The sequence below is a fragment of the Vipera ursinii genome (genome assembly GCF_947247035.1).
Source record: "Vipera ursinii genome assembly, chromosome: 3".
NCBI classification, from domain to species: Eukaryota; Metazoa; Chordata; class Lepidosauria; order Squamata; family Viperidae; genus Vipera; species Vipera ursinii.
This window is the reverse complement of record NC_139516.1, coordinates 69,151,194-69,170,244: the sequence shown is the minus strand read 5'-3', so window position 1 is coordinate 69,170,244 and position 19,051 is coordinate 69,151,194. Positions and strand designations below refer to the sequence as shown.

General features: G+C 37.6%; 1 protein-coding gene across 1 annotated transcript in view; it reads right to left on the bottom strand.

Annotated features, from left to right (window-relative positions):
* LEPR (leptin receptor) overlaps nucleotides 1–19,051 on the bottom strand; it is a gene marked incomplete at its 3' end in the record, with an annotated part of 44,335 nt that overhangs the window by 12,341 nt on the left and 12,943 nt on the right. The window contains exons 5-15 of the mRNA XM_083360235.1: nucleotides 16,463–16,608; nucleotides 15,462–15,606; nucleotides 14,405–14,698; nucleotides 14,203–14,320; nucleotides 10,560–10,759; nucleotides 8,236–8,384; nucleotides 7,797–7,956; nucleotides 7,628–7,710; nucleotides 4,370–4,586; nucleotides 2,220–2,402; nucleotides 1,554–1,649 (exon numbers count right to left, since the gene is read on the bottom strand). Coding sequence (XP_083216361.1) covers nucleotides 1,554–1,649; nucleotides 2,220–2,402; nucleotides 4,370–4,586; nucleotides 7,628–7,710; nucleotides 7,797–7,956; nucleotides 8,236–8,384; nucleotides 10,560–10,759; nucleotides 14,203–14,320; nucleotides 14,405–14,698; nucleotides 15,462–15,606; nucleotides 16,463–16,608 — 1,791 coding nt within the window. The remainder of the gene's footprint in view (nucleotides 1–1,553; nucleotides 1,650–2,219; nucleotides 2,403–4,369; nucleotides 4,587–7,627; nucleotides 7,711–7,796; nucleotides 7,957–8,235; nucleotides 8,385–10,559; nucleotides 10,760–14,202; nucleotides 14,321–14,404; nucleotides 14,699–15,461; nucleotides 15,607–16,462; nucleotides 16,609–19,051) is intronic.

Below are 19,051 nucleotides of genomic sequence, written 5' to 3'. Positions count from 1 at the left end.
ATATAAGTGAAGTTTTCATGTAGATGGAAGTTTTTCAGTTTTTGAATCTTCAAAGAGAGAAGGTATGACTGATGGGAGACTTTATTGTTCAGATATCTGTTAGGAAACAATCCTTCCAAAACACTCAAGAGTCAGCTTGATCAACAATATTTTTCTTCAGAGAAGGGAGAAAGCTACAACAGAATTAGCATTCCTTGGCTTGTTTCTAACTAATATGTAACTAATAATTCAGTCTACAATGTAAAAAAAAGTAAGAGTATTGGGATAGGGGCAGAAAATATAGTATAGTGAAACACATATCTTAGACGTCAAGAAATCCAACTGTAAAAATTCTTAATAATTATATATAGGACTCCACAATAGTAGGAGAAAAATGGAAAAAGTATGCACAGATGAATGGAAATTCCTGAAAACTGAGATTCTAAAAAGAAAAATTGGAAATAATTAAAATGTGGAAATAAAAAGGAAGGGAGCAGAAGAACCCAATGGAATTGCTCATAAAGTTTAGTGAAAAAACTGAAAAACCAAGAAGGCACATTTAAGAGGTAGAATGAGAGACATATTACCAAGGAACAGTAAATATATACTTAGATTTATAGAGAGATGTCAGGAAAACTAAAAAAAACAGAATGTACTGAGATTAGCAAAAGGGCTTATTTAGAGATGTTCAGAGTAACAAAGAAAACAATCAATATACCAGCTGCTCATTGAGGAGGGCAGAACAGATAACAAAGAAAAGGCAGTACTACTTAAATCGTATTTTGGTCCCATCTTCTCAGGGAAGATATGCATTCAACTAGGCAATTTTGAAGAGCAGTTTGAAGGAGCATCATTTTAGCTTCAGTTTAATCAAAATAGTCAGGAGTACTTACTGCCCATGAACAAGTTCACATTTCCACATGAATTGTTTCTTAAAATATTGAAGGAACTCTGTTTCCTGTTTGATTCTATATTTAATCAGCCACTATCAGGCTCACCATATTTCTTCTTGTGATATTTGAAATTAGCCATCCTCTTTTTAATTAAAAAAAATGCTACCATGGAAGAAAAAACTGTTTTCCTATGAGAATTTAAGCCATGAATCATACACAAGGTTAGTATCTTTTGTTTTATTGCTTCCTGTAGATGTATCTTTTTTCAGTTGGGACAAGAATGCAGTCCAGTCAAGTAGACTTAGTAATATGTTTTTGGCTGCTTTAACACTTAACAAAATTAGCTGTGTCTATAGTGCCATCTTGTGAATTTAAGTGGAGGAAGTATGTCACACATGACAGATAAACAATTTGCATGATAAATATGTGACTGTTCCAAAATGTGTCACTTGCATGATCCTTTGTAGTCTGAGTGGCAGCAGTCATTAACAACACAATCTCTTTCAAACCACTTATATTTTGCAAGCAGCTTTTACATTCTCTCTACTAACTGGAATATACACATAATGGGGGGAAAAAGTTTTCAAAAAATACTCATTTTTGTTATGAACCCTGTCCTAGTATTATTTGTATTCTCATTATTATTTAAGAAGTTCTAAGATAATAATTCACTAAAATCACCTTTGGAAAATCCTTCTGTTATCGCAGGTTTTGTGATTCCTTCATTAATGACTGGATATAAACTAAATCTGTATTTCTCAATGAGAACGAAGTTATCTGGAATAAAGCAATAATGTTTAATTTACCAGCAACTCACAGTCATTCAGATTCATAGAAGAGACTCACAGCTATAGAAAGCCTCAGAATTAAAGAAAATCAAGCACCAGTTTGAGACAAGTTTGGAAAACAGGCATTTTCCTATGTTCTATTGCTTTGACACGGAGAGCTACAAATAGCTTCTCAAAATCATGAATAAAATGGTACCACATATAACAATAACACTCTTTTTATACATCTATCACAATTTAAGTTGGGGCAACCTGCTGCTGCTTAATTTCTTATATGTAGTTCCCTAACATTGCAAGATCATGTTGCCAAAAAATTAAGGAAGGAAGGATTTTAAAATTCCTATTTTTAAACAAATCAATGCAGTTATATTAAATATGACTTAGCATGACTTTTTCAGGAATTTTCATTCTTCATTAGTTTTCAATAAATCAATATACACACAAAATTTCTCATCCTTCTTTGTTTTAACTCACGTCCAGTTTATTTTTTTCTTCCAACGTAAGTATTGTTGTAACAATAACAACAAAACAGAGGCATATGTTTCACATTCAAACTCACCAAATATATGATACCTCCTAACATTAGAAGGAGCTGTTATCCATTTAATTTGTTCTTCTCCATTTAGATTGGTCCATTCAATTACAAAGGATGTAACCACACAATCCATAGGTAAAAGTGTCCAGGACATTATTACACAACTGCTGTTCATTGGGTAGACGTTCAGAGACTGCACAATGTTTACTAACTCAAACCAATCAACAAACAAGCAAACAAAAATGGTAATCAGATGGAAAATTTGAAAGAGAATTCATCCAGTCTCTTAAGAAAGAAAATACAAAATTACTTCATTTTACTTTGTAGATTAGAAATATTATAAACTTCACAAGCAAAGAAAAGAATAATATTACTAGATTGCCAATTAGAAGAAACAAGTTTAATTCACATGAAGTAATACAAGTAAATTTATTTGGATAAAAAATTATCAAATTTAGATCAGAAAACTTTAATCTCCCCAGCCACATGTCCAAATAGCTATACTTCATTATTTTTTGTAATGAAGTGGGTATTAAAATATAATTAGAAACTATAATCAACAATATTTAATACAAAAGTAGTTTTGTAAATCAAATGTAGATCTTTGCCTTGTCTCCTCCACTATTCTGGAGGGCATCAGTGGAGAGGGGAATCAATCATGTGAAAAGGAGCAGGACTTTTATCACCCAACTACACCCATTGTTTCAATGTATGATGACCCCATTGACACTTTTGCATGCAATTTTGGACTGTGGCCTCTACATGCCACCCAAAAGTAGCATACTGTCCTTGGCTGAGGAAAATATAGATTACTGAATACTTTCAATGAGAACACTCTCCTGTTTAACATCTATATGAAGCCGCTAGGTGAGATCATCCGTGGTTTTGGAGTGGGATATCATCAGTATGCTGATGATACCCAACTTTTCATCTCGACCCCAAACCACCCCAGTGATGCCCTCGACGTGATGTCCCATTGCCTGGAAGCGGTCCGGGTCTGGATGGGGAGGAACAGGCTTCAACTCAACCCGAACAAGACTGAATGGCTGTACATACCGGCATCTCAGGAAATTCAGATTATTCCATCTCTTACTATTGGGGGTGAGTTACTACCCCCGTAGATAAGGCTCGCAATTTGGGTGTCCTCTTAGATTCACAGCTCTACTTAGAAGATCATATAGGAGCTGTGACTAGAGGGGCCTTCACCCAGGTGCGTCTGGTGCGCCAGTTGCGACCCTATCTGGACCTGGATGCCTTGCGTACAGTCACTCATGCACTTGTGACCTCTCGTTTAGACTACTGCAATGCTCTCTACATGGGGCTGCCCTTGAGGACCACTCAGAAGCTTCAGCTGGTACAGAATGCAGCTGCGTGAGTTCTTTTGGGGGTCTCCCGATACTCCCATGTTACACCTCTGCTCCGTGAGCTGCATTGGCTTCCAGTTTCCTTCCGAGTGAAATTCAAGGTGCTGGTGATGACATACAAAGCCTTACATGGCATGGGTCCGGATTACCTACGGGAGCACCTACTGCCGGCGTCAACTTCCCTCCGTCCTGTACGCTCCCACAGAGAGGGCCTCCTCAGGGTACCACCGGTCAGAGAATGTCGGCTGGTGACCCCCAGGGGGAGAGCATTCTCGGTGGGCGCACCAATCCTTTGGAACCGCTTACCGGCTGAACTACGGATGGCCCCCGACCTTCGCTCCTTCCGGCGTGATCTAAAAACTTATCTATTCGGACAAGCCGGCCTGGCCTGATGGGTTTGGGGTTTTAACATTATTTTAACTAACTTACCACATTGGGCACAATCATTTAACTTTAAATCTTGTATCCTGTATTCTTATTTTTATTGCCCTGTACACCGCCCTGAGTCCTTCGGGAGAAGGGCGGTATATAAATCAAATAAATAAATAAATAAATAAATAAATAAATAAATAAATAAATAAATAAATATATTTAGGCTATTTTACAGTATATACAGGACATAAATCAGCATTCCAGCACGAGACTAATAAAAATGAAGGTATTCAAGATTTTGGTTGGAAATCCTACACTCTATTTAAAGGGAGGACCTTCCAAAAGATCAGTAGTTTCTCAATACCTTCTTTATTTAAAAGTACGGTCATACATTAAAAGGGTTCTGTGGGAGCAATAATCCAAAATGGTTGCTCTTACCTGTGCTTATTCGTTGTGAGAGAGTTAAAATAAAATTCACAGAGGAAGGTCCAATTGAGTTGATAGCTAGAATTTTAACAGAATGTATATCTTCAGACCATGAAAAGATGTAAGTAGTGTCATTTTCTATATAGTCAGACCAAGCAATGTTTTCTGAGGTATTATGCTCTACTACATAATCTAGAACACTACATAAAGAAAGATTCTTCATCAGTGGCTGTAAAAAAATACATATATATTAGATATTTTGTATTGTGGCTGAAACTAAACTTTAGATTTTTTTAAAAAAAAATACAGGAGAAGATATTTGATTCATTTGATAATCATTTTTTTCCCCTACAAATATTAACTTTCACAGTCTTATGTAGCCAATTAGGCCAGAAATTAAACTAATTTGCTGAGAAATCAAGAATTTTAAACTGATTTTTCCAGAGTGCACTGGAGGTTTTTAAAGTGTGAAAGCAATTAGATGGATTTCTGGTTTAGTAAACTAACTGAGCTGGTTCCATATTTCTAAGAATTCTGATTGGAAACACTTGCTAGTTTAGACAGGCAGACTGTTTTGGTTTAAGGCATTGGGTAGAATCCAGTGGCATGGGAACAGACGTCTGCTCGTACAAGAAAGTGTTTTCTCCTTCTCTGTGCAACAGCCCTTGTGTCTTCAGGATCTAATCTTTAGGCCTGGGAATCCTTTGGACTTGGAGCATATTTTAAAATCATGTAGAATACTACAAGGAGAAGGAAGAACTGCTTGGCTTTAGTTTTTATTTGCATTAACTGTTGACATTGCAAGTACAGTTGTACCTGTTCAACTTTTTAAAAAGTTGTAGGAATCTAAAGAACCATGCTATAAATTTGCTGATTTTTATAATAATAAATTTCTTTGGATCATGTATCCCTGAAACCTGCATTATTCCTATCACAAATATAAATGCAAAAAAATTCAACCTTTAATTCCTTTGAAAAGAAATTTAGAAATTCTATTCCCAGGCAACTTATAGTATTAAAACTACTAGGGTTTGTTTTTCCTGAATCAAAGCTTAATCAGAAAATAGTCCTGAAAAAAGATACACTTCTGAAAGTTGCATGTAAACAATAACAATTACATTTGAAAAAGTAGTTACATTGTGGAACTTTAAATTAAAAAAAAACTTCCCCTTTTCTATTTAAAAATAGTTCTTGATTAATGTACCGTATTTTCCGGCGTATAAGATGACTTTTTAACCCATGAAAATCATTTCAAAAGTTGGGGGGTCGTCTTATACGCCCAGTCGTCTTATACACCGGAAAAGCAAGCTGGCGTCTGGCGGGAGCCGGAAGGGCAGTCCTGCGCACGCGTGCGTTCCCCGGCCGCGCCAACAATCGCCTTCGGCCTCCTCCTCCTCCGTGCAAAGTGGCGCGGGCGGAAATGGTGTCCCGGCATCCAGCGAAAACGGCGGCGTCTCCCAAAGGCATCCGACGGCCTTTGCAAGTTTGTTCGCCAGCCGGGCTCAGCTCTTGATCCATCCAGCCATCCGGGCAGGTGGAAAGAGAGAAGCAAGCGAGCTCCGCTCCTTCTGTAGTCTGACACTCTCTCTCTCTCCCACGCTCGCTTGCTCGCTCTCTCTCTCACGCCTCGCTAACCAACACCCCTCCTTGTTTTGTTTTGCCTCAGACAACAGCAGCAAAGCCTCTTGTCAGCGCTCGGTCTGGGCTCCTCTTTGCCTCAGTCTCTCCGTTCAGTGGCAACGCGGCTATTCCCAATGCAGCACAGCAACAGAAGGAGGAGGAGGAGGAGAAGGGAGCTGGCTGTTGCACAGAAGCATGACAGGCGCTGTCTCTCAATGTTTGCAAGGCAACGGCTGCTGCCGCCGCCGCCGCTCCCTGCTCAGCCCAGTTTGAAGCACGTGGGGCGGTGGGGAGGGAGGATGGAGGGCGAGAAAGGAAAGGTGGGGATAGAGGGAAGACCTCTCAAATCCCCTTTTATGACCTTAGCTCTGCCCGAGACTTCGGGAACATCTTCCTTCGCACCCGGCCACTCGCCTCTGCTGCCCTCTTAGGCTTTTTTTTCTTTTCTTAAATGGCAGCTCGGTGTCGCGTCCATCCCCGCCTGCATCGCGGCAGAAACCGCGAAGTTGAGAGACTGTTGCGGTACTTTTGAGTGGGATTGCGCACAAGAACCTCGGGGGAGGGAAAGACGTGTGTGTGAGAGAGAGAGAAAAAGGGGGAGTCGCCCCCGGAGAGCGGCTGCTTTGGCTGGGCTGCTGCTTTCTGCTACTTCAGCAGCCATCAGAGGGAAATGAGGGGCAGTCTCGGTTGGCAGAAGGACGGGTCCCCGGGCGCCGCCACCTGCCTACTCTCTGGAGGCACGTCAGGGAGCTTGCTGGCTCCGCTTCTGCTACCTTCCTCCCCAACTAAGGAAGTGGCGTTGGCTGTCTCTGGAAGTGGACGCCGGCTTAGGCGAGCCGCGCGGCGCGGCGCAGCGCTCTCTACTGCCGGGCCTTTGTTGCAGAAGCAAGGTCAGGTAGAGGAAAGCAGGCAGGCGTGCCCAGCACTGAATCAGGCTCCCTTCTTGATTAGCGGCCACCTCGGCCCGAGAAACAGCGAAAGAGAGAAGAGGTTGCCAGTGTGGCTGCTTGCTCTTTTATATTGCGCTTCCCATCCACCCCGGCTGCACGTGTGCAGGACTGCCCTGCCGGCTCCTGCCCGACGCTCTTCCCTCTTGAGGCAGCATCCCCGAGGACTCCTTAGGAGCTGGGGAGCGATGCTGCCTCAAGAGGGAAGAGCGTCGGGCGGGAGCCGGCAGGGCAGTCCTGCACACACGCGCACTCCACAGCTGCTAAGGAGTGCTCCTTAACAGTTGGGGAGCGCGCGTGCACAGGATTGCCCTGCCGGCTCCCGCCAGACGCCAGCCTGCCCTGCTTCCTCCACAGTGAGAGGGGAGGGCGTGCCTTCCCGGGCTCACTGATTTTCCGGTGTATAAGACGAAAAATCTTGAAAATCATCTCAAAAGTTGGGGGGTCGTCTTATACGCCGGGTCGTCTTATACGCCGGAAAATACGGTATGTTAAGAATTGTGTACATCATGACAATGTATAAAATGTCTTCTTCATACTTTTAACTAATTGAAAGAGAAATCCAAATTGACTATTATCCTAGCAACATTAACAGTAAAGGGATTGCGGTTTTAGCTAGCTCCATATATCTAACTGTAAGGAGTAATAGAGCGTTACAAAAAAAAATAGATGTTGAGCATCTTCTTCTTCTTCTCAGAAGTACCTTCCAAAGCAAAGTGACATTTTTCTGGTTTGTAGTGGGATCTTCAATAATAACTCTCCAGAATTCAGGTCCTCTCAAAGGAGCTGAAAAAATAATGTATATTTCAAATTGTTTATATACAGCTTGTTCTAAATGAAAGTAGCCAAAAGCACGTAGGTAATATACTGACCTTTGATATCTTTAATAACTGTATAAGCAGATCTACTCCAATCACTCCAATAGCCAATTCCTTCAGTCATACTGCAGCGCACCTGAACCATGTAAACTGTACAGGGATCTTGTACAGCAATACTCACAGAGGTAACCGATACAGCAGAAACTTCCTGAATCTATAAAAAAGCAAAGAAACCTAACAAATAATAATAAAATAATTTCTGATTGGCTAAGCTTGTAAGCCGCCCTGAGTCTTCGGAAAAGGGGGGGATATAAATGGAATTAAAATAAAAAATAAAAAAATAAAGCTAAGACTGGATATCTGTTACATAGCTTGGAGAAAAGAAACACATCAAAATTGTTCTTTTTCCTCCCAAGATGAACCAGACACGAATATAACTGACAGAAGAAAATTCACTCAAGCATTAGTTAGTTTGCATTAAATCAGAACATACCTTCCAGTTAATGTCTTCTCCACTAGCCATATATCGAACCTGAAACTGAAGGTCATTCTTTGGAAGTTCGGGGTTATTCCAACTCACTTTTAGTTGCCCAGTGTCCTCTGTGATTTCAGCTCTGACGCTGAAGGGAGAGAATGGCTTCACTAGAAAGGTAAACAAAAGAAATTTGGCTGACTTGCTGAATAACTCCATTGGATACATATGCATTGGTTCTTCTCTATTGCATTTCACTAAAGCAATGGTATCCTGCAATTTATAAAACTTTGTCTTTATCATACTTTAATTGTAAAGCAATTGCAGTAGTAACCTGTTGCCTTAAAAAAAAAAGTTCCTTCTCATGAAAAACTTCATCTGGCATTCTTTCTCTCCCAATCTAGAATCAACTCATGACCACTGTGTTAAACTTGTCCTGAAATATGGAGGACAGCATTGCTCCTCCAAAGTTTTCAATAATCTGGTAAAGACCGCTGTCTAAAAAATACTAAGTTGCTCAATTCTAAAGATTTAATGGAATTAGATTTCTGATTTTATACTTCCAAGATCAGCAGTCAAGCACTGCACAATAATATATAAAGAGCAGTTACCAAACTATTAACATGTTGCAGATGCAAGATCTAATTAGACGTCATTATGTTTTCAAATTAATTTTAAGTAAATTTTATAATAATTTAATAAGGAAGCCAATTCTTTTTTTTTTGTGGTTTTTAGAAATGCAACATGTTTAACCTGTTCAGTAAAGATGATTGGTTCAAACTTCTCAGGAAATCACAGCAATGGTTGCTGATCTTCAGCAATGCTAGAAAGTAACCATAATCTCAGGCTCGTTGAAACAATGGGGTAGATTTATAAAGTAAAAAATGTATTATTATTTTTCCCCTATAATACGTCATTGTCCCATTTTTTTTCATTCTTCACCACCTTCCCAGCAGTATTGACTCATGCACAATACTGAAGATCTGTAAGAAGGAAAACGCTCAGAACAATGGACTGTAGGCAGGTAAGGCTGGGGACAAAGAGAAGTTTAACTACTCCTGTATTCACACCTCTTGTTTGATGTTAAATGAGGCATCTTTCCTGTGCTGCTTTAAAGGTTGGAAGGAGCAAACAACAAACACTGCAGCCTTTGCCTTATCTGCAGCTGCAACAGAACTGAATCTCCAAAATGAATCTTTAAATGACCATATAAGACCTTATGATCTTGTTACTGAATCCTGTAATGTGATTCTAGAACACAGAATAATCTGTTCTATACATCACCTTCCTATCTATCAACATGGAAATATAATAAAGGCATGTTAGAAATGAAAACTTATTTTAAATGTTTATTGCAAGGCATGATAATTATTGTAATTTCATATGCATTTAATGTTCTTTCAGTTTTAATAAAAACAGCTATCTTTATCTCCCACACAGACTTACCATTACTGACTGAATAATTAAAATGGCCAATTGAAAGGAATATTTTGGTGGCGGAATATGAAAAAACAGAAAAAAAAATTCAACCCAATAGCATATATGTAAGAAGCAGCAATTACATTTTTATAATTACAGATTGAAATACAGGATACGTCTTAAAAGGAATGTTCTATTGTGGCTTGCATTAGCTGTATTACATATATCTTAAAAGGGAGGCAAGAACCTAGTCCTAGAGTTTTTATTTCCCTTTCATTTATACATTTAAAAAGCTGTTTTGCTAACTGTCTCTCCTTGGAAATGAAATTTGCTGCAAGTCCTTAGAGAGTTGCATTTGAACATGTATAGTATAACATGCAGATTTAACAATAGCAGCCATCATCTCAAAGTCAAACCTCAGGCTCTGCCTCTTTGGGATACGGAATGTTATAGTAGGTAAGGCAGGGCTTTATCAGGAGAAAGTCAGTTTGGTGTAGTGGTTATCAGGATAGAAACTGGATGACAGAAAGCACAAAGACAGCTGGATGACCCTTGGGACTGTCATGCTCTCTCAGCGCTAAGAAATAGGCAATGGCAAACCACTTCTGAAAGCCTTGACAAGAATACTACTGGGTCTTGTCCAGCACAAGCCAAAGCACTCCCCAAAAAAGAGCAGTTACGACGTGTCATCACAACCCCATTTATGTCACTCTTCCCTTCCCCTAGACCAGGGGTAGGCAACCTCGGCTCTTTTAGAACTCATGGACTTCAGCTCCCAGAATTCCTGAGTCATCTGACTCAGGAATTCTGGGAGCTGAAGTCCATGAGTCCTAAAAGAGCCAAGGTTGCCTACCCCTGCCCTAGACCCATGATATCTTCAAATCAATTTAGGCCATATTCCATTGTTAGAAACCCCTTTCACTTACCTACTTCTTTTGGAAGGACACATACTGGCCTTGAAGTAATTGTTCCCAGTGAGTGCTTAATCTCTATCCACATAGTATATCCAGACAGAAGGTAAAAGGGTTGAAAGATGCACTCATAAACATTATTCCTCAGCAAATTGCATTCTTTCACCTCTGAATCTGAATGCATGCTAGGAGATTCTGAACAGTATATATCATTCCTTAAAACAAGAAAATAATGCAGTTATGTAAACCTAGCATTTGAAACCACATAATTACTTTAATATAACTTCATAAAAAAGAATGTAAATTATAAAATGTAGTCTTCACATTACCTGCAGTTTTTAAATTTTTAATTACAAAATTTGTGCTTAACTATTTATTTCAGCTTACTCAGCTAAAAATGAGCTATTTTATTTATGTATTCATTTATTTGTCAAATTTATACGTCATTAAACCAGATTTCAGCATATCTCCCTGAAATAAAGCTATATCTTATAGTATATTAAGATGTAAACAACAACCTTAGGCAAATGCCTGGAAAACCTATTTGCATCTCAGAATTTCTCATTTTAGATCATTTAGATGACCATTGAATCAAGTCTAATGAACGAACAAGCCTGAAGCTCATTCTATCTGTACCCATTTTGCTACAATGTCTCAGGCTATTGGCCTCATCATTACATTTTAGGCTTAGTTTCTCCATACTGCCATTTCAGTCAGATGGGAAGTCAATTATGTGAAGTACTGGAAGACATTTGGCATGTGTCATCTTACCAGAATCTGAGTACACACAGCTGGTGTACTCATGATTGATTACTTGCTTGTTATTATTAGTCATGAAAGATGTTGCCTCTTTAACCAAGCCATAGATTGGAGTCTTTTTGAAAATAGGTAGGTCATTCAGTTTTATATTTATGTTTTGGCAATTCACCAGAAAAAAATAAGGCTCACAGTAAGATGTAAAGCCTACTAAAATCAGTGGCAATTCTGACGTTGACAATGAATAGCATCTGTGAAGAAATGAATAAATGTCTCTACAAGATACCACACTAAAGAAAGGAACTGCCATTATCAATCTAGATTCTCTCTGCGTTGATAAAAAGAACTAAAAGTGACAGGTACATAATATGTTTACTTTCAATCTTGTGTCCTTCTTTTGCAAACCTTGGGGGTGGAGGTGTGGGAAATTAAATTATTGCTTCCATAGCATTGACTGGTGACATAATTTCTCTATGTGAAAGTGAACACATGAACAAAGATTACTAAGGGGTATGTGCTATACTGCAGTAGAAAAGAGAGACAGAGACAGAGATCATTTCTAGTACACAAGGAACTTTTTAAATCTTATTCTTGTTCATCTTCACAATGACTCTTAAGAAACAGGTCAATATTAATCTCATTTTGAGAATGGGAAACAGAGGTTGAGGAAAGGAAGGTGATTTGAACAACACTTTGCAAAAGCTAATATCCAATGCTGCCACAATACTGCGCCAAGGAGCCTTAAGCCAAATATAATACGTACTCCTTTCCCTGGCAAAAGACATCAGACTAAATTTATTGATTTTAAATGAAACTCATTTTTTCCTCTAAGATGCTCAGAACTGTATTTGCAGCTTAACTATAAAACTATGAATATATTAGGCTGTGAGACAGTGAATAAGACAACGTAGTTCAGAGGTCTTCACAGTTAAGCCAGATTTGAATCTGCAACACCTTAGTTACTGCCAGAAATGTCCAAAGGGAAGGAAAGGCAAATTATGAAAGCAGCTTTCGGCCTTTTCAGGAAAGCATTAGATCCTATGGATTCTTCTGGTCCCCATGTTATATTACTTATTTGTTAAAGTGTCAGTCCGTGTTTCGCCATCAGTTTATCTGCTCCGAAACACACTATCCAGAAACTCCGGTCAGCTGGTGCTGGTTAGAGCTAACAGGTAGCAGATGAGGTAGCACCACTGGATTGATTCACATTAGCATGAAGAATTAAGACACACAAGGGTCAGTCCTGATCATCCTTCTCTTTGACGATGATAGAATGATTATTTATTTATTTATTTTTATTCATTATGAGATTTATTTGCCACCCATCTTGTGTTCAATGACCCTGGATGGCTTACAACATAAAAACATTAAAAAACCAAATAAACTTCATAATAAATAGGTACAAATAAAACCTGTTTTTCAGAAAGGACAGATTTTATTGTATAAAAGGAACACTTGAGAATTCAAGAACATTGGGTACTATCTTATAGGTACTATCTTGGGTACTATCTTACATTAAGTTCCCTTAGAAAACTTAGATTAAGTAACCTAAGCTCAAAGAATAGTCTGGGCAGACCGTCTTCATGACTGGGTTGAATTAACAAAACTGGGGTTATCAAACCTGCAAGTAACACAAAATTTGGGAGCTTAATTCATACCCCAGACAATCAAACAGGTTACCAAAACTGGTAAACTGGTTACTTTAAAAAGTGATAGTTCTTTAAACTGTCATCTATACATTACATTTACACACAAGTTATATAATTGCACAAAGATCTGTAGAAAACTTTCTAAAGTTTACAGAGCCATATCCATTACATACAACTTGGCTATGCACCACTTTTGCTAGAACCAATCAGTGACTCCAAAGGAAGAGAAAGGACTGCAACTGGGTAGAGGGATGAGTTGCATAAGATTAAGCACAGTTGATCACCATTTGAGCAACAAGTCAATATGAAGCTTGTAATAATTATATAATATCTTGATGAAAAATTCTGAAGAACTCAATATATTTGCAAATTTATTTGTGCATTTTGGCTGGCCCTAAGAAAAGTACTGTCTCAGCAAATGGAGGCACCTAGTTGACCTGTTGTTCATTGAATACCTATGCAAGATTGGACCTGGTTTGACCTAAATGGAATATCAGTGGTACAACGAGATTGGTATAATTAAAAAAAATACTGCAGGAGGTAGTGGCAAAACACATCTTTGATTAAATGGAAATTACAGGGACATGTCCCCAAATTATAGTGAATTATCTTGATAAGAGGAACATCTCAGCAATGGATGGTTCCAATCCAGCTAAATATATTTAGTAATTTATTAAAATGAATACTTTTTAATGTCTTTCATCTCTAGAAAATCCACAAAATCAGCACTATTACAACAAGAATTATGACCAGAGTGCAAGAAGCAGTATCGTGAATAAAGATTACAAGGCACATTGGTATTTATAGAGCTGAATTTCCAAATCAAACGAGTAACAAAATATCTCTACTTCTGCTGTTTAAAAACCAAATTTTGGGACTTAATAGATCAGATATTCAATCTCAAAACTGCTATTAAGCTCTAATATTGTAAGTGATGAGGGAATATCATAAAGGTTGCCTGTCAAAGTTACAATTTCTAGCCCAAGCTTCCATTAGAATTAATGATGCTGCAGTTTCCATGTTTAGCCATGTTGTCTGAAATTTTGAAAGTTGCACTCACCTCTGAGACTATCAGATTTGAAAAAGCTAATTTAAAGAGCAGAGAATTCAGTTTTCCCACTTAAGTCACATCCAACCTTTCTTTTAATTAAAAGTTCCGTATCACTGTACAGTATAGAATTTTCCTCAACCCTGTACTAACCTGAGCTCTGAAAGAAATAGCTTTTCAAAAATATATTAAAATGAACATATACCTGTAATATCTTAACAGCAAAGTACTCTCCAAAAGTATTGGATCTGGTTTGATGGACCAGGAACAAGTCATTTTTTGTAAGTTGCCATAGGTTTCACATGTGATATTGATATTAGCATCTATTTGAAAGACAGCATTAGTAAATATGCAAAGAATAAGGGTTCATCAATATTTATAATTGTAGAAACAATCTGATATATTACCTATTATGTATAGTTCAGCATAACGATGATTACATTCCTTATTTTCATTACAACAGTATAAAGCGTTAAAAAGGAATTTTCCTCCAGGCTTCATTGCAGGCAAGTTGGTAAGTGTAATTTTGCTAGTGTAGTCATTCACAAAAGTATACTGATTACTTGGGATTTCTTTTGCTAAATTCAACCACCATACTATCTTCTTTGATGAGATCATTTTGTTTTTGGTTTTATAAATACAATAAAAAGAAATGTTTGTTCCAACACTTGCTAGGAGTTTAGAAGGGAAATACATGACATCTATTACAAACAAAGGAAACAAACATTAATATTTTAAATAATTTTTATAACATTATTCTTTATAAAAATAACCACAAATGTAGGGCTTTTTAACAACACATTTGCTTAGTTATTTTATATAACTTTGTAATATACTTTGTAATTCTTTTCTCATTAATTAAGTTTCAAATTTCAACACAAGAAAATCCCTTAGATTAGATCATGAATGTCCAAGCTTTTGGCTTACCTGGGCCACATTGAATGAAGAGGGATTGTCTTGGGCCACATATAAAATATATAATATAGTTGATGTATATAAAAATCACATAATAATGTTAAAAGGTTACAATTTTGTGCGGTCATGTTTCTAGCTATACGGGGCCGCATTCAGGCTATGAACCACGGGTGGACACCCCTGAATTACATAATATGCTCCTCCTCAACTATGAAAGACGATGCCCCAAACTTTAGAATTCATTGATTCCAGAGGTACATTTTAACTCCCTCCTTTCAATCATTCTAAAAAGTGACAAAAACAGCCATTAGTCCACCATTCCTTTATCTTTAATTCATTATTGTGGGTATCTATTCAGGAGGCATTTGATACATTTGGAAACTGTTATGTGTAATATCTTGTATGACACTCAAGATCTTTAGATTAGGATAAATTACGTATATTGTAAAAAATAAACAATTTTTAATTAGCCATGGGCCATGATGAGGATCACATAAAATGATCTAATATTTTATATCTTGGATTAATAACATTTTTATGTGAATGTACCTTGTAGATCCAGGTTAAAAGGTGAGCTCCAATCACTCCAAAGACCTAATTTCTGATGGTTCTTGCACCGAATCTGAATTATATATGAAGATTCGAGTAATTCATTATTTATGGTCAGTGATGTTCCCATGGTAATTTTAGCCACCTATTAAATTATTTTTTAAAAAAATAATATAATAAGAATAATGCAGTTCTTTCACTGAATTATTTTTAAAAAATCAAACAAAAGTTGATAAAATGAAGCTAATAAAAAACAAAAGAGGTTTTATTTCTTGGTTTTAACACATGATGTTATATAAAGTTTATGTGTCCAGAATGCAAAGGTTACATACGTGCACTCCATAAGGACATTGTCCCCTTCCAATTTGGTTCATAGAAAATGCATTCAGTAATTCAAAATGAAAATAAAGAGGATTGTGCAACCTTTCACATATGCACATAGAACTTGCTTCCTAGACAATTCCATGCCAAACCTCAAGCAAATTTAAAGTACATTTAGGGAGTAGAATTTTTTGTTTGTTTGTGTGCAACAGGGAGAATAGATGGTGATCCTACTGCATCTCACTTAAAAATATGTTTCAGTGCTTGTATTGTGAGCCAATAATAGATAATCCAATGAAAGTGAAGCATATCTCATTAGCTCACAATACAAGCACTGAAAATCTGTTGATTTTAATCATTTCAATGCATAGGTGTCCAGTATAAACCATTATAATGAAAACATAAAGGAAGATTGGCTACAAATATCTAAAACGTGGGTTTTGTATTGGTTTGACAACATGTATTTCTTCATTATTCTACCTTGCTGCTCCCAAATGTAAACTCGTAGTTACAAGTAAACTTTGGGTTATTCTACATGCACTGAATACCATTTTTATTGCATAGCTCATTTTTCAGTTTCTCAGAAATTTAGACTGTTTAATCTTAAATTAAGATTGCCAAATTTACAGTGACTCTTAAATCTATTTTATAAGAGGCTTAGAATAAGAAATTTGTCTCACCTGTTGAAAACTTTTAGTTGAGTTTGTAAAACATTTTACTTCATATAGAAATAAGTTGGATTTAGATGCTGGCTGAGACCAAGAGATTTTTAACTGTCCTGTATCTGTCATTTCAACTTGCAGATGTAATGGAGGGTCAGGTTTTACTGCAAAATAGTATGATAAACAATATGCCTTAAACACGATGATTTCCAGTAATATTTTAAGCTTGCTAATTTTTTTTGTTTTAATTTGATCATCTCTATATATGTAAACAATTATTTTATATACATAGGTTCAAATATTTTTAAATAATCCAGTTAATACCTAGAGCACCTGTTTCAATCAATTTCACCTTAAGCAAGAAAGAGTACCCTATGGCCTCATGTTCCAATTAATTAAAACAATTTCAACATACAGTATGCATAAATGCTTTGGCGAATTGTGGTTGTGGTCTGAAGCAGTTATGGCTAGAGTTTGCTCAGCATCCAAAAGAAACACAGTAATAATTAAAATTATCATATTATTTAGTATATCCAAGTTTGGAAGGAAGACATCCCATACCAGGCAACAGCTTTGGTGAAAAAAGAACAAAAGTAGGGTGTGTTTTTTTTAAAAAAAAAAGATGAATAATACAAATAAATGACTATGTTTTGCTAATTCATGGGATGGAAAGTTTACAATATTCCCTTATATTAATACTAACTCTAAAACTGCCATCTGGCTAGGTTGATATCTGAATACAGATATTTAAGATCAAGTTTCAAAAAATACAAATTATTTTATAAGTAATTATAGAATTTGATAGTATTTGTTTAAGGAGCTACAATATTAAATACTGTGCTATAGCTCTCATAGTATGTTTAGTTGGCCTGTATATTATAATAATTTCATTTATTTTCTATAAATTATATTCAGATAACGTACATTTGATCAGAATCACTGTTATGAGCAAACAGCAATATTTTGTTCTGGAATGGAATTGCAAAAGTTAGCTTTGTGATGTTAACTTCCACTTTTAAACTTACTCTTCCAAGGCACAGAGTTTCTAGTGGTAGTTAGTTTTTAAAAATGAGTCACATGAAGTATGATCTTTTATTTAATAAAAGTTGTAGCTTTGCCTTGTGCACACTTTCTCAAGCAGCAGCTCCAGGAATATATATGCAGACCTTGCATCATTTGAAGTGAAGTAACTGAATTATACCAAATGCTATTTTAATTCTGCTAACTAAAAGTTTTAAAATAATTGACCACTGAATAACATGATTTACAAAAAACATTGTGCAATTCCTGTAATTCCATCATCTTTCCAAAATATTAAGTTATATACCCTATATACTTGAGTATAAGCCGACTCGAGTATAAGCCGAGACCCCCAATTTCACCCCCAAAAACTGGAAAAAGTTATTGACTCGAGTATAAGCCGATCCGCCGTTCTGCAAGCCTGAATACACAGGAATACCCTGTGTGGCCGCGGCTCTCAGGGAAGCCCTGGCTGTCCGCTTCCTCGCTCCATGCTGCCATTCGGGGCCCGTGCGTTCCCCGGGTAAATCGCGGCGCCCAGCAGGCGAGGAAACACGCCCGCTCCAGTCGCCCCCCCTTCCCTCAGAAGACGCGAAGCAAGTGACCGCCCGGAGCTTACCGAGGACTTGTGCGCGGCCGAGGCTTTGGTGCTTCCGGGATTGCGCGCACCTCTCCCAAGCCGCCGCCGTCTGGAGACCTGCCGAAGTTTGGGGAGGTTTGGGGAGGTGCACGCGCACCTCCCCAAACCTCCCCAAACGTCGGCAGGTCTCCGGACCTCCGCGCCCTGCCTGCCTGCTTCTTTCCGCAGCGGAAAGAAGCAGGCAGGCAGGGCGCGGAGGTCCGGAGACCTGCCGACGTTTGGGGAGGTTTGGGGAGGTGCGCGCGCACCTCCCCAAACCTCCCCAAACTTCGGCAGGTCTTCGGATGGCGGTGGCTTGGGAGAGGTGCGCGCGATCCCGGAAGCACCAAAGCCTCGGCCGCGCACAAGTCCTCGGTAAGTTTTTTTGTTGACTGGAGTATAAGCCGAAGTGGAATTTTTCAGCCCAAAAAGTGGGCTGAAAAATTCGGCTTATACTCAAGTATATACGGTAATAATTAAAACCCTTATTCTAAAAGATTTATATTAATTTATTAAACTAATATAATAAAGAAAAATTGTCTATCAATTTTTTAATTATAATAAAATACAAAATAATTCAGACAATGAGTAATTTAGAAGCAAAAAAGCCAGAAAGTATCAAAAGATTAAATGCAACGATCATCTGATTATATAAAACTCTGATTTAATTATATAAAAGTAAAATGTAAAAAAAACTCCAAATTGTACTAATACAGCTAAAATGCAACCCTTCAGAGTGTCAGCATCCTCTCATTTTTCCCCCTATTTTTACTGTTCATACTTGGAATAAAGCATTACAAAGTGAAATTGTATGTTTAAAAACATGAAAGTTTTTTTTCATAAGAACCCAGATCAACTTCCCCATCTTCATTCCATCAAGATATGTTGAAAATTCCCACAATTGCTAGCAAGCAGTTCTGGGGCCTGTAATTCCAGTATAACTAAGAGTACCATAGAATAGAATAGAA